Source organism: Onthophagus taurus, chromosome 11 (assembly GCF_036711975.1).
Source record: "Onthophagus taurus isolate NC chromosome 11, IU_Otau_3.0, whole genome shotgun sequence".
Taxonomy (NCBI): Eukaryota; Metazoa; Arthropoda; class Insecta; order Coleoptera; family Scarabaeidae; genus Onthophagus; species Onthophagus taurus.
The window spans coordinates 1,616,508-1,633,474 of record NC_091976.1 but is presented as its reverse complement, the minus strand read 5'-3'; the positions used below and the strand labels follow the sequence as shown (position 1 = coordinate 1,633,474).

The following is a 16,967-nucleotide window of genomic DNA, read 5'->3' as shown; positions in this document are numbered from 1 at the left end:
AGTGGGATTAACGGTTAACCGTTGACAAGTAACAGCGCCACTACAAGTGAAGCTTATAGCGCACGAAATTGGGTAGAGTTTAAGAGAAAAAGTTATGTTGTAACTTTTTAAATTTTAAATTTAAACTCTACCCAATTTCGCGCGCTATAAGCTACACCACCACCACGGCCCACTCTATCTCTACGATACAAACAATAACCGTCAATGGACACCAAGGCATCATCAATAGATTAAAATTCTCACTTTGAAGTAATTCAGCAACATCTCCAGTTTTGGGGCAAGGAGCGAACGTTCAAGTGCTCCACACTAATGAGATCCTCATTCATGAGAAAGCAAGTAAATCCAGAGATCACAAAATTATAATAATACAAAAAAAAAGAATACAAAACAAAAAAAAATATTTAAAAATAACAAAGTAAAACAATAGTAATACTAAAAAAAAAAAAGGTATAATTTAAGAATAGACATCAAGCTTAAAAATCGCCAATTTTTTTTTTACCCGTGTGAAATCGCTCAAATAAGCCGTTAAAAATAAAAAAAAAGTGCGGAAAAGTGAAAAACGGACCGAAAAATGAGTTTGAAATTTCGATGTGACGTCACGTTTTCTGACGTCATCAACCATGTTCTATCGTATATTTACGCAGCACCACTGGTAATTCCAATCGTTTCTTTTTTTTTCACAACCAATCACATTACATTTATTCCATAAAATTGGAAATTTAATAATTTAAACAAAAATTAAAGAATTAACAGTTTCTTAAAACGCATTTCGAGTTAAATAACCTTGTATCTTAGGTATACGACACAACGATTGAAATGTCTTTTCTTACGTTCTACCTGAAACCCCGTCCTCCAATCCCCTTTTTACGTTACATTCGGATCCACATAATTTACTACTTTATATCAGTATTAATTTTATTGATAAATTTGATTTTTTAGCAGAGGGTGGGTCAAATATTGGTATGGTCTTGTTGAAAAAAAACGTTACATTCGGATCCACATAATTTACTACTTTATATCAGTATTAATTTTATTGATAAATTTGATTTTTTAGCAGAGGGTGGGTCAAATATTGGTATGCTCTTGTTGAAAAAAAAAACGTTACATTCGGATCCACATAATTTACTAATTTATATCAGTATTAATTTTATTGATAAATTTGATTTTTTAGCAGAGGGTGGGTCAAATATTGGTATGGTCTTGTTGAAAAAAAACGTTACATTCGGATCCACATAATTTACTAATTTATATCAGTATTAATTTTATTGATAAATTTGGTTTTTTAGCAGAGGGTGGGTCAAATATTGGTATGGTCTTGTTGAAAAAAAACGTTACATTCGGATCCACATAATTTACTAATTTATATCAGTATTAATTTTATGATAGATTTGATTTTTTAGCAGCGGGTGGGTCAAATATTGGTATGGTCTTGTTGAAAAAAAACGTTACATTTGGATCCACCTAATATACTGATTATTTTGCGAATTTTGTGTAGAAATTAGATTTTGAGTTAGGTTAATTAACATTTAAACTAGTGCGCAATCCCGAAATGTCGGGTCGGGTTCGAAGCAGGGGTAAAAACACAGATCTACACGAGCAGGTAGATGGTAAATAAAGACGTTTAGTCATTATGGGTCAAGAACCAAAATAACATGGGTATATCACCCCAAAATATGCGTTATAATACTAAAAGTTGTTAATTCTTTCATTAAATTTGAGAAAATGTTTTAATTTTTACTTCTTTATTCGTGTTGTGTGCGTGGATCTGGAAAAATAATTTTCTCGGACCTGGGTTATCCATACAATTGTGTTAAATACGTCGTAAGTAAGCTTCGTGACGTCACATTTTGTGACGTCACGTCGAAATTTCAAACTCATTTTTCGGTCATTTTTTCACTTTTCCGCACTTTCTTTTTATTTTTAACGTGTTTTTTAGGCATTTTTACGTCGGTTAAAAAAAAAATCGACGCTTTTTAAGCCTGATGTCTATTCTTAAATTTTTCCCCTGACCGTGTTTATTTCCCGTCCACTGCCCGATTTGGGTTTAACCATTACCCGTGTGAAGTTACCCATAAATTCCATCCATAAAAAAAACTTTTTTGTTTGTGTATCGATTTTAATGATTAATAGCTCATTAGGAAGATCTCGTAGAGTAGAGCCTAACACAGTTTTGGCGGCGCAGATTTTGAGCGGGAACACCTTAAATTCCGCGAAAACAGTGAATTATATAAAAAAAATCTCTAAGTTTAGAGTCCCAAAAATTGAAAAGTAATTAACATAATATCAGGTATGATTATCAAATCAGAATGCGTATACTGTCTTCTACACAAAAGTGAATTTTGGTCGTCGCTAAATCATATCGGGAATTAGAAAAGTGCAACAAAGCACGAACCTGTTTCCTGACGTACGTGGCGCCAGGCGGGTCTTTGAAAAGCAAAATCATCTCCATAAGTATAACTTTTTTGTTAATTGTCCGATTTTAATATGTGATACCTTTTTGGAAAGGGTTCGTCCTGTAGATCATTTCATAGTAATGTCGGCGCGAAATTCTAACAATAATTGGGTGATTAAACGATTATAAACGTTATAAATAATTATATTCTTAGTCCTTTAAACATTGTTAGTAACTGTCCCACTTTTAAAATAAGTAAAAACACAGTATATTAATAAAATACTATAATTCATTATTATTAACGACAAGTCAACTGTATATTATATATTTTTTCTGTAAAGATAATAAGTATCTAAAACTCGCTACAACAATTATTTACAAAATGAGATCAATTAAACAAAATTGTATAAGTAGTCAACTACTAAAATCTAATTTAATTGTAGTTACATTTAGTTGCTACATTAAATTGTATATAAAAATGGATGGCACATTTTTATTGTACCGTATAGGGCCGTTACTCTCAATCAAATAGAAAGACAGTCTTTCAAAAAATCAATAAAGTATATAAAAATAGAAGGATTGGTAACATTTTCAGATCCTAAAAATGTTTCATTTTTGCAATAATTAATATTAAAATTCAAAATCCCCTGTATAACAGCTTTGGTGACGTTTACGAAGTTTTCTTGTAAGATCAAGAAGATCAGACAAAACGTGAATCGTTCGGATCTCTTCTTCTAGCGCATAAGATTCTCGTGGCATCTCGGTCATGCACCTTTTATTAATTTTTATTTCAACCAACCGCGTGCGAAACGACGGTGACGTATCCAAAGTTTTTTCAAATTTTCATTATTTTTTTTTTTGAAAACCTAAAGCCCAGTTTGAAAAATAAAAAATTAATAGAAGTCTTCAATTTTGCTAAACTATCGAATAAACCAATAGAAAAAAGAATGTGTAAGGGCCCCCATTACAGTTTAAGATCGCTATCTACAAAATTCAAACCACTCGTCCAAACTATTTTTGCAGGTATCATGGGCCATCTACGAGCATTGCTTGCATTTGAATTCATTATGAACCTCTTCAGCGAAATATAGACATTTTTCCTTTAATAAGTCGGAGTTTTTTTTAATAAAGTTTCAATAATGATGTTTCTGTATGAATCTGCATTTAATGATTTAAATGGTTTATTTGATAATATACAGTCAATCAAATGACAGACAAGAACTCCACAATTGTACCAATCTGCTTGTAAAGGATAATCTAGTGTTGGAAATTTGTTTTAAACGTTCCTGGCTGTTGTTAAAGGTCGTATTTTCATACTGTGAATTGTATGGTAATGGATCGCATTTCGCTCAACTCTCCTCTGGCACTTTGTTTGACTTTTCGTTTATTACACATCTCGTAGTAAGTTATATTTATTAGTTATTAGTTAGTTACAGACAATTAACAAAAACGTTATATTTATGGATATGATTGTTTATAACCTTTTTAATCGTTTAAATACCGTTATTGTTAGAATTTTGCGCCGCCATTACTATGACATGATCTACAGGACGAGCCCTTTCCAAAAAGGTATTACCCATTAAAATCGGACAATTAACAAGAAAGTTATACTTATGGATATGATTTTGCTTTTCAAAGAACCGCCTGGCGCCACGTACGTCTGGAAACAGGTTCGTGTTTTCTTGCACTTTTCTAATTACCCATATGATTTAGCGACGACCAAAATTCACTTTTGTGTAGAAGACAATTTTTAATACTCTAAAGTTAGAGAATTTTTCTATATATTTTACTGTTTTTCGCGGAATTTAAGGTGTTCCCGCCCAAAATCTGAGCCGCCAAAACTATGTTAGGCTCTACTCCACGAGATCTTTCTAATGAGCTATTAATCATTAAAATCGATACACAAACAAAAAAGTCTTTTTTATGGATGGAATTTATGGGTAACTTCACACTGGTTTAACCATTTGGGTTTCAAAAATTTGCATCAGCGACTTAAAAGGAAAATGCCTCAAGATTTATTGTAAATTAAGTTTAAATTAGATTCCTTGGGAAGTTACTTTGTTTCCTTAACCAATTTAGCCGTTATGTTAATGTAAATATGAATTCAGCCACGATGTAACATAATGAAATAAAAAGCGTAATATACGATGATGATTGTTTATTTATTTATTTCGGTAAATAAATAAATAAACAATCATCATCGTATATTACGCTTTTTATTTCATTATCTACACTACGATGAAACTGGAATCCCAAATCGCTAAATGATGTAACATGTTTTAATGTATGTTGAGCTGGTTTTAATAATAAAAAAAAAGATCCACTGAATTATTCAATTTAATTTAATTTAATTTTAATTTTTATTTTTTTACACATATATGTATAATATTATACATTGGTTGCTTAAATAAATAAATAAAATCAATTGTTAATAATGATATGGTTTTCGTGAAATCTATTTGATTCCTGGTATGACAGTGTTCCCTAATAGAATTCTTCTCTCTTTTCTTTGGATAGGATTTCTATAGTCTTGTGGGCTGTATAGGGCCATCATCTTAATTTTTTGTTGCATTAATATTAATTTTATCTCAAAATTACAAAATCTGTTCTGTATTTCAATCGTCTCTACATAATATTTTTTATTCAATTTACTATATAAATTGGATGTTTTAATAATAGAATATCTTTGATTAATTTAGGAATTTCCATCCGCATAATAACATTATAGGCTTTATAATTAGCACCTGTTTGATGTTCGTTGAAAATATCTTTCCTACAACGATCTCGCGCGATTTGTACTAAGCTAGGAACATGTCCCTTTTTTGCAAAGTAATTATTTGTCGTAAAGTAATAATCGTAATTGTCGATTCGATTATAGATTAACTTTTTTATATAAGATCCACAATAATTATCATACCTGATAGGCACTTCCGACGATAAAATTGCTTCAATTTCTTCACAAAAACCTTTCGTTTCATAAAAGACTTGAATGTCCTCTAATGTCACTGGAAACCCTTTACTTAAAAGTAACCAAACCCATTTTATACTGTTATGGCAATGAGTAAACCATGTGTATATTGGCCCAAAACCAATCTGATTAATGTCCTTAAGTAATTGTTCGTCTGTACCCTCATCTATTTTTGCTTTGTTTAAATGTGCTAAATAGTAGTCAGGGATAGAATCGTTAAATATAAATAAATGCATCATTACTTTTAGTGTGAGAAGTACAAATATATAATCCAATTCGTCTACATAAATATATAACATATCCGCAATTTCAAGATTTATGGAGTATATGGCAGAAATATATGGCACGTATCCCAAATCATCCGCTTCATTTACAGACGCGTTGTAATACAACAACATACAGAAAAATTCAGCCGTACTATCATTATAAGACTTAGAAACAATACAATGTAAAGGCGTTTTTCCAGTGTTGTCTCTAGCGTCAACAGTTGCTCCATGTTCGAGAACAAGTTGTCCCAATTCAATGTTTTTAGTATTAGCGGCAAAGTGTAATAGGGTTTCTCCATTATAGTTCTTAATGTTAACATTTTCTCCATATTCGATTAGCAAGCGAATAAACTCAAGATTATTATTCTCCGCGGCAACAAATATGGGTGTTTGTCTTGATATGGTACTAGCTCTAAAATCCGCTCCATTTTCAAGAAGTAGCTGACCCAATTCAATGTTTCCCGTACTAGCGGCAAACTGTAAAAGTGAGTTAACATCTCCTACATATTCGATAAGCAAACGAACGAATTCAATGTTTTCACACCTCGCGGCAACAAATATTGGTGTTCCTTTCCAAGGGAGCTCAGCTGTAACATCCGCCCCATTTTCGAGTAATAGCCGACCCAATTCAATGTCTCCACTCATAGCGGCACAGTGTAAAACTGTCTCATCTGACGTGGTTTTAGCATTAATATCAGCGCCATTTTCAATTAACAACCAAGCAAATTCACTGTTCTTATCACTAGCAGCCAAATGCAAGGGTGTTTGTTTATATTTGTCCTTCGCATTAATATCTGCACCACTTTCAATTAGGAGCCGTCCAAATTCATATTCGTTATTAAATGTAGCACAATATAATGGGGTTTTCCCATCATTGGTTTTAGCGTTAACATCGGCCCCATTTTCCAGGAGTAGCCGACCCACTTCAATGTTTCCATACCAAGCGGCATGATGTAAAGCTGTCTGATTTCTTTCGCTTTTAGCGTGAACATCCGCTCCATTTTTGAGTAGTAGTCGACCCAATTCAATGTCCCCACCTTTAGCGGCAGAATGTAAAACTGTCTCATTTGCCATGGTTTCAGCATTAATATCAGCACCATTTTCAATTAGCAACCAAGTAAATTCGCTGTTCTTATCACTAGCAGCCAAATGCAAGGGTGTTCTTTTATATTTGTCCTTCGCATTAATATCTGCACCATTTTCAATTAGGAGCCGTCCAAATTCAAATTTTTTGTTTAATATAGCAAAATATAATGGGGTTTCCCCTTCATTGGTTTTAGCATTAATATCGGCCCCATTTTCGAGTAGTAGCCGACCAAATTCCATGTCTCCTTTATGAGCAGTAAAGTGTAAGGGTGTTGTTTCACTGGTATCCTTCCAATTGACATCAACTCCGTTTTCTAGTAATAATCGACCCACTTCAATGTTACCATATATAGCGGCATAATGTAGAGCTGTCTGATTGCTATTGGTTTTAGCGTTAACATCCGCTCCTTTTTCGATTAGCAATCGACCAAATTCAAATGAATGCAATAATTTCCTGAATGGGTATGTTTCCTTATTGCCCTTAGCTCGAACACCCGCTAAATTTTCAAATTGCAACTTATTCATACCGCCGCCATCTTGAGCAGCTAAGTGTAAGGGCGTTCCTATATAATCGGAGTTGGTAGCAATATCTGCTCCATTTTCGATTAACAATCGTCCAAACTCAAGGTTGTCGTACATAACAGCAACGTGTAAAGGTGTCTGATTGCACGGGTTGCGTGCGTTAACGTCCATTCCTTTTATCATCAATAATTGGCCCCATTCGATGTTGTTATTGGTAGCGGCAAGGTGTAGGGCAAATTCCCAATGAAAAGGACTAGTGCTGCGTTCATCCGCTTGTCTCAGTGGCAAACAAATTGAACAAACAATTCTCACACAATCATTCCAATGGTTTATTAGTTCCCTCGAAGAGCTACAATATGGCACCATGCAGTTCTGTAGCTTTTGACATGATGTCATATGATTTAGCAACGATTTCATTGTTTTGCAACTGGATACAGCTGACGTGCACTGCCATTCATCGCGTAGTTCTTCAGATCCTCGCCTTTGACATATGTGTGCATGCAATGATGATAAATATAGTTGTTGAATCCGGTCTTCAGAATCTAGCATTAAATTAAACTACTTAGTAAATGATATTATAAGAATTACATTTTTATAATTAATAATGAAAGATTAGACATTGCATTTTTAATTTTTCACTATATTACAAGTTTGATTGTGGCTCATATTACCAAACAAAAAATTATCGGCACCAGTTTACTTCCTGTAAGACGTGTAAAATGGTTTATCGATGCAATGAATGAATTTTATATATACTTATATTGAAATGCTAGTTCGTCTCTTAGCTGATTTAGCACCTTCTCCACATCAACAGAAATGGTTGCAAATGGTAAAAACCCTGAACCTCCAAACCTTAAGTCACTAAGCATGGACTTTGCTCAGGAAATTGGAAATTGGCACCTTCAAAGAAAAAAATCTAACATCTCTCCAAATACCATTGACTCCCACATAGCAGCAACGTCTAATTCGCCAAAAGACAAAGGTACCGAAATAAAACGACAACCCAAGAACCTGTGAAATGAGGCGACGGAGACCTAATATGTTACTCTTTCAGTATCATACAAATTACTTGAAAGCCTCATCTACAACAAAATTTGTTAGAGAGTATTTGATGTAATATTGATCAAAAGGCAGGTTTCAGGCAAAAACGGAGCTGCGTTGACCAGATCCGCTCGATTTCTACTTATATTGAAGCGGGATTCCTACGATACTTTATCTAGAGAAGGCATGATCTATAAGTTTCTCCGTCTTATCTCATGTAGATCCATAGATCGCGTGATAAATAATATATTATGCTGAATGATAGAACATTCCAAGTTGTCCTTAGCAAAATTGAGATAACATATTTCCATCTAAACAATAAAGTCGTTTACAGAAAGCTTAGAAAATAATTTGATAACACATGGGTTACTCAGAACAAAACAGCAGATTACTTAGACGTTACACTTGATAGAACGCTTTTGTATAAAGAACATAAATATAATAAAAACAGCGAAGAAACTAAAAATAAGGAACAATATCATCCAAAAGTTCTGTGCAACAATATGAGGGGCGTCAGAATCCACTCTGCGCTCAACAGCCTTGAACCTGGTTTTTACAACCGCTGAATACTGTAGGCCAGTGTGGTTTAACAACCTTTATGGTCACAAATCAAAACAGCATACATGGCGACAGATGAAGAATTCAGCCTAACAAGCGGAACAATTAGATCCCATATTACCCAAAAGCCCCTGATTTTGATTTGCCGTGCAAAACCTGGTCAACATTGATAGTAATAAGAGATAAATAATTTTGCAGGTTATACAGGTGTCTGGTATGAACGACCATTATAATTGCATGTTAGACCTATATTTAACCTTTCAACTTGTTCTAGAGGGTGAGTTTTTTCCATGTTTAGTACGGTGATCTCGAAAACTAGCTTAGACAGAGAGACAATTAAATAGTGAAAGAATTGCAGTTTCATGAACTCAATTTAATGAGCTTTTTATTTTTTGGATAAAATGCATTTTAGATATCTCGAAAAAACCGTATTTTTGTTATATCGTTCGATACCTATGGCTCCGTTATTATTGATTTTAGGAAAAATGTGTAAAGGAAAAATTTGTAGGGTATTACATGTTTAATAAAGTAGTCTAACTGATTTTTTTATTTAAGCAATAATTTTTGAGTTATAACACAAACTTGTGATATTTCTAATGGAAACCATAGTTGGCCATGACTTTATAAAAAAGGCCTTTTCTCAACGATTCTAATGATATACCACTTGACATAGATATTTTTATTAATAAATAAATTGTAGCCATTTATTCTTTTAATTGACAATCTGTTCAGGTAGTATGCTATGGAAACAATTGATAGATACGTTTGGTGTGTTGTGACAGCTTAACGTTGATTGAGGTTTTGTAAATTATAATCAATATGAATTTTTCTAATCAAGAAAAGCGTGATATCATTGACTGTTACATTTTATGCTATAAAAATGCAATACAAGCTGCAGATCAGTATTTTGAACAATATTTTGATCGTCGCAAGCCTTCTCTACTTACTTTTAAGAGGTTGATAAGTTGGGCGAGTATGGTTCTTTCTGTAAACCAACTAAGGATGCAAGACAGAAGTAAATCGAAGTTGATGTTGTAGTCCATTACACAGGCCGACAAAAATTTAAATGTTTTCTAAACCAACAAGTAGACTATACTATCCCGAAGGTTTTTCACGTTCTAAATCCAAATTTAACCTCAAAAATGCTTCATCACGTAAGGTTTTCAAAATATCTTAGCCAAAATATGTTAAAAATACGGTTTCTGGTCGTATTTGTGGTTATAGTTCACCATGACGGAATTAAAAAAATTAAATTTTTGTAGAAATTTTGAAATTATTACCCTTTCCCTTTAAAACTCTTTTTCAATTATTTAAATATCTTTTTTCTTCTTCGAGATATATATATGAAATTAATAAGTACGTCGGTTTGTTCTGTCCTCGATAAACTGATGTTGAGTTACATCAAGTTAGCGATGCTAACGCACAAGTAAAATAAATATGCGAAAATATGATTAAATATCTAAAAATGAAACTTTAAACTTGAAATATTTAACCACACATTTATCTTTCAACCAGATGGTATTCAATTGAGAAACAGGACATTCAAAATCCAGTTAATTTTTATGAATTTATTTGGTTTGTTAGCAAAGTTATAGTTTTAATGGGAAAACTATTGCAGTATTTACAAAAATAAAACGATTGTTTACGAGATTTATTCATTCTAAAAGAGACAATTTACATATTATTTTTTATTTAAGCTCTGTAGCGTTTTATAAGATGAAAATCACAACCATATTGGATTTTACCGCAGAACCATTAATGAATGGATTAAAAAAAAATTTTTAGATGGTTATAACATACTTATGAGAAATGTAAACCGTGGGTACCTACATCTATTTGTAATACTTGTAGATTAACTCTGATTAATTGGAACGATATGAAAAAGGAAGTTGTCATTACACCAACCATGTGGTATGAGCCTAAGGATCACAATGAAGACTGTTACTTCTGTGCCTGTGATATAACAGGTTATAATAGAAAAAATAAAGGAAACATATTATATTCTAACGTACAAACCGTAACACCAGCCAAGAAAGGAAAGATAGCGAGATTAGACAAAGTACCACCTAATAAAAATGAATGTCGTTTGGAAGAAATGAGTTCTGTTGAACGTGAAAAGGACAGTGATTATGAGGATTCTGTTAGTGCCAAAGACCCTAAACTTTTTGATCAAAATTCATTAGATGATCTTATTCGCGATCTTAGTCTTTCTAAAGATTCAGCTGAAATATTGGCTTCCAGACTTGAAGAGAGGAACATGTTGTTACCCGGAACAAAAATTACAGCGTACAGAAAAAGAGATGAGGAATTTCTGAAATATTTTTCTAGTGAAAATTCCTTAGTTTATTGTAGTGATATAGAAGGACTTATCAATACATATCAAGTAGGTGTGTATAAGTCCGATGACTGGCGGCTCTTTATAGATTCCTCTAAAGAAAGCCTTAAAGCAGTGTTGCTCCATAACGGCAATAAATACGCAGCAATCCCTATTGGTCATTCCACCAGGCGAAAAGAATCATACGAAGACCTTCAATTTGTACTCGAAAAAATCAACTACAACATCCATAACTGATTTATATGTGGTGACTTTAAAATGATCAATATTTTGGTTGGTTTACAACAGGAAATACAAAAAATCCTTGCTTTCTCTGCATTTGGGACAGTCGCGCCCGAGAACCCAATGTTGTTCTCGGGCGCGATTAAAAAAAAGTGGCCTGAAAGATTCGATTGGAAAGTTGGTTCCAACAATGTTGTTTACAAGAGTCTTGTTGACACAAAGCGTATTTTGTTATCTCCACTCCATATCAAATTAGGCTTGATCAAACAATTCGTAAAAGCCTTAAATACTGATGGAAACTGTTTTAAATACCTTAAGTGTGCATTTCCAAATTTAAGTCATGCTAAAGTTAAGGTATCTTCGTGGGGTCTGATATAAGAAACTTAATGAAAGATGACGATTTTATAAGAACAATGACAGATAACGAAAAAAATGCTTGGTTAAGTTACAAAGAAGTTGTACAAAATTTCTTGGGCAACCATCGGGATCAACAATATAAAAACATTGTATCGACAATGTTATTAAACTTTAAAAAATTAGGCTGTTTAATAAGTGTGAAGCTACATTTCCTATTTTCCCATTTGGATTACTTTCCGGAAAATGTAGGAGCCTTCAGCGAAGAGATGGGTGAACGATTCCATCAGGATTTCAAAGAAAAAGAGCGACACTATCAAGATAGATGGGATGAAAGAATGATGGCTGGCTACTGCTGGTCTTTGAAAAGAAACGATAACGCTGCTCAATATAAGCGTAAGAGTGTTAAACGATCGTTTGAATTGATGCGCGTTCGTTATCATAAGAAACTAAAATAACATCTCAATTGCTATAAATAGGAAAGAAGTTTTAAAAATACAAAATTAAATACAATAAAAAACAAATTAATTTAAAAATATTCGAGAATAAGTGAAAGTTATGAAGTTTTATTGTTATAAAGTATATCAAACAAAAATATTGTAAATTAATTCTTACTTTCTCGCACTATATACGAAATATGTATAGGTATATATGAGACAAAGTATTGAAATTCGACCTCTACATTTTCATGGATATACACGTTTTGAGGTCCCCTGAGTCCATATTGACTATTTCCAGAAAATGTCTATGCGTATTTATGTACGTACGTATGTATGTATGTGTGTAAACACGATAACTTAAAACCGCAATCAGTTACCGTAATGACATTTGGTATATAGCTATTAAACCAAAATCGAAAGCTCGTAAACACCTTTTAGACCAAATCCACTAACTGGAAATGGCACTTTACCTGAAGACATTTTCAAACGTTTCATATAAACTTACATTTTTGATATGTATAGCCTAACATATACTTTCGTATACATCTAATAAATGACAAAAAATTACGATATATTGAATTTCAGCGAAATCGCTTGACCGGAAGTGTCACTTTACCTGAACACACACTTTTGTATACGTCTGTAAAATGAGAAAAAATACCTTATATGGAATTTTATCGAAATCGTATGATCGGATCAATCATTTGTACTTTTTTGTATGTAAGTATTTACAATGTTTTGAATTCACTGCGTTTTAATGCGTTTTTCCAACTACATTAAGAAACCTTTTTTTAACAATCTCTGTAAACGACATTGATAGGGTAAGGAGAGGCCACTTCAGGTTCTTTATCATTAATTTCGTTTTAGACCATACGTTTGTTGTTATTTGTTATTTATTAATATTTTGTATTGCTTTGAAGTGTTAATAAAACATTTTAAAACTTGTAAATAAAACTGGAAAATAAACAGATGTTATTTCAAATATGATGAATTTCTTAGTTTTAGGAGACAATTTCTCAGAGATCAAGAAAAATATTTAAATGAATAACATAAGATTTTAAGGGGGCAGAGAAATAGTTTTAAATGGCATAATGACTTCTGTGGAGAAAAATTATCTTTTGATGTAAATTCAGCCTTGAATGTGCTGAAAAATCGTGTTTTTCGCATATTTTAGGTAAGATATCTTGAAAATCTTAGGTGGTGAAGCAATTCTGACGTCAGATTCGGATTCAGGGTATCGAAAATTATTTGAAAGATATAGTCTGGTCTCTGGTTTAAAAATTTGTCGGCCTGTGTTATTAACCAGTTTTTTTAATTTAGAGGTAATTTAAAGGTTTTTTGTGAGGTTTGCACTTTTACTGATTAGTAAAAAATCTTGTATTAAATATAATACGTCTCTTTATTTACATGTTTCGCCTGTCCTAGCAGGCATCTTCAGAATAAAGAGTAAGGTACAAGTTGAAAATAAAATTTTTGAACAGCGGAAACTATTATACATATGTATTGTTGAACTAATGGAAAAATTCTGTTTAAAAATCACAAATGGGCAGTTTTTGGAGATAAAACATTCTTTACAATCTGTCATGGTAACGTGACAATCTGTACCTTCAACTTGTACCTTACTTTCTTCTCTTCTAGTAAATCCATAATCACTGAGGTGTATGATTTAAAATAAGGTAAAAATTAAAAGAGCTCTTTTTCAGTTTTCTAATAAATATACTTAGTACCGGTTTCGATAATTACTTATCATCATCAGCTAAATAGTCAAATAAATAATAAAAAAGTCACAATATAAAATGATTTAAAAACTAAAATAACGAGAAATAAAGATGTAAAGTGGACGATACTGAACAACACTACAGGTTAAAATGGAGTGTACCTTACTCTTTATTCTGAAGATGCCTGCTAGGACAGGCGAAACATGTAAGTAAAGAGATGTATTATATTTAACACAAGATTTTTTTACTAACCAGTAAAAGTGCAAACCTCACAAAAAACCTTTGCTACCTCTAAATTAAAAAACTGGTTAATAATGGACTGCAACATCAACTTCGGCTACATTTACTTCTGTCTTAAACTGTCACAACACACCAAACGTATCTATCAATTGTTTCCATAGCATACTACCTGAACAGATTGTCAATTAAAAGAATAAATGGCTACAATTTATTTATTAATAAAAATATCTATGTCAAGTGGTATATCATTAGAATCGTTGAGAAAAGGCCTTTTTTATAATGTCATGGCCAACTATGGTTTCCATTAGAAATATCACGAGTTTGTGTTATAACTCAAAAATTATTGCTTAAATAAAAAAATCAGTTAGACTGCTTTATTAAACATGTAATACCCTACAAATTTTTCCTTTACACATTTTTCCTAAAATCAATAATAACGGAGCCATAGGTATCGAACGATATAACAAAAATACGGTTTTTTCGAGATATCAAGTTAGCCATGCATTTTATCCAAAAAATAAAAAGCTCATTAAATTGAGTTCATGAAACTGCAATTCTTTCACTATTTAATCGTCTCTCTATCTCCGCCAGTTTTCGAGATCTTCATACTAAACATGGAAAAAACTCACCCTGTATAAAAATATACAACAATCCAGCGCTGAATAACAATTAAAACGGGAACTAACACTAGACCTAGAACTAGAAACAAAGACACTAGAAACTTTCTGGGTCTAGTGTTAGTTCTAGTTTTAGTTCAATAAAAATGTAGAACAATCTAACGCTGAATAACAACTAAAAGTAAAGCTAACACTAGCACTAGACCTAAGACTAGAAACATTTCGGGTTTAGCCCCATGTCTCTAAAGACGGCTAAACCCGAATGATTCTACCTAGTTCTAGGTCTAGTGTTGGTTTTAGTTTTACACCAGCACTGTTATTATGTAGAACTAACACTATAACTAGAACTAGAATCATTAGAGTTTAGCCGTCTTTAGAAACGTGCAGCTAAACCCAAATGATTCTAGTTCTAGGTCTAACGGTGGTTTTAGTTTTACACTAGCACTGTTATTATGTAGAACTAACACTATAACTAGAACTAGAATCATTACAGTTCAGCCGTCTTTAGAAACGTGCGGCTAAACTCAAATGATTTTAGTTCTAGGTATAGTGTTCGTTCTAGCTTTACACCAGCACTATCACTAGAACTAACACAAAATCTATAACTAGAATCATTCGGGTTTAGCAATCTTGAAAGACGTGCAACTAAATCCGAATGTTAATTTTAATGTGTAATTTTTGCTTAAAACTGTCCAATAGCAACCCTTCCTTTTGGTGCTTCAATTTGAAAACACTCCTTCGAATTAAAAAATAGAGTATAGACCTATAAAGTTTCTAGAGTGTTTGTTATTAGTTCTGGGTTTAGTGTTAATTCCTGTTTTAATTGTTATTCAGCGCTGGATTTTTGTATATTTTTTATAGAACTAGTTGAAAGATTAAATATAGGTATTAGTACATATTATTAAGCACATTTCTCATTTTTTTCTTTAGAACTGAAATTCAAGTAATTTTTCTCTAACTCGAATTCATTCTAGCTCGAAATTTTCTTCCGCTCTCTTAGCAATGCGAGTTAGGGAAACTTCATGTATACATATGAAAAGTTTATTATTGAAAAAATATATTTTATTAAAAAAAAAAATAAAAAGATATAAACATAATTTCATAAATACTTTGAAAGATAGGTTTATGGTGAATAGATAGGTGTATATTAGATATTTATGCCTTACCACCAGTCTCAACTTCAGCAGCAGCAGACATTGGTTGAAGATCGTTGAGTGTTTCGGATTCTGTGTCACTACCGCTATTTTCATTCATTTTTCGTTCTTTTATTAGAAAGTTAGTTTTATGCACACTACACACTATGTTTTAATAATGAAAATCAAACTTTAATCTTATCTTTAAAATAATTATCAAAATTATTTGAAACAATTTTTATTTAATAAAAACAATATTATCATTAAAGTGAATAACACTTATGTTAAAGGGATCTTCTGTTGCTATATGACAATCTATATTGAATGTTTTCTCTAGATAATACACAAAAATATATACAAAAATTAATTGATATAAAATGGAAACGATAAATATAAAAATAGAAACAATGAACAATAGATATTTCCGGTGATACTCGAATAGTATCCAGCAGATCGGCCAAAAGGGAACTCAAACTGCAATAACAATTTTAACATTAGGCTTTAGTTCAGCTAATATCATGTTTATATCAAATATATACATTCTTTATACGATTGTGAATCGTGAGTCTTTACAATATGGTGTTTTACATTATACTTTTTCATACAGTATGCTACAGCTAGTAAAAGACTTCCTGAGGTGCGGTATCTACTGAGTTTATTACCTTTCCATCTTCGTTAGCTTTTTATACACTTTCTTCTGTATTCCATTTTCATATCATTGTGGCGTTTCTGATTTCACCAGATTTTCTTTAGTATTATATGGATTTCTTTGGTATTACTTATCATACTTCTTCATCTTTCAATATCAGTTTATCTCATTTTCTTTCAAATCCAGAACGCTAACTTCCTCTATGCTTTCTTTTAAAGCAATTTCTATAGCTTTTTGTATGCTACCCGAGTTTTTCTATATGTGCTTGTTCGCCACATCAGTACTCTACGAGTATAACTATCATTATTGACAGAATTGCTGGCATACGTAAATTTCTGAGACTTGTCAAGATTTAAATTTTACTATTGCCTTAGGTTTCTTACAAAAACTTTGATGATTGAATCTGTCAAAAGATCCGCTACCAAT

At 32.2% G+C, this 16,967-nt stretch overlaps 1 protein-coding gene across 1 annotated transcript; it reads right to left on the bottom strand.

The window, feature by feature from the left end:
• Positions 1–4,716: 4,716 nt before the first annotated feature.
• On the bottom strand, positions 4,717–16,024 carry LOC111418452 (putative ankyrin repeat protein RF_0381). The gene is made up of 2 exons (XM_023050995.2): positions 15,926–16,024; positions 4,717–7,776 (listed from the first exon to the last, which is right to left on the bottom strand). The coding sequence occupies exons 1-2, from the start codon at positions 16,011–16,013 to the stop codon at positions 5,036–5,038; spliced, it is 2,829 nt and encodes a 942-aa protein (XP_022906763.2). The 5' UTR covers positions 16,014–16,024; the 3' UTR covers positions 4,717–5,035.
• Between the last annotated feature and the right edge of the window lie 943 nt (positions 16,025–16,967).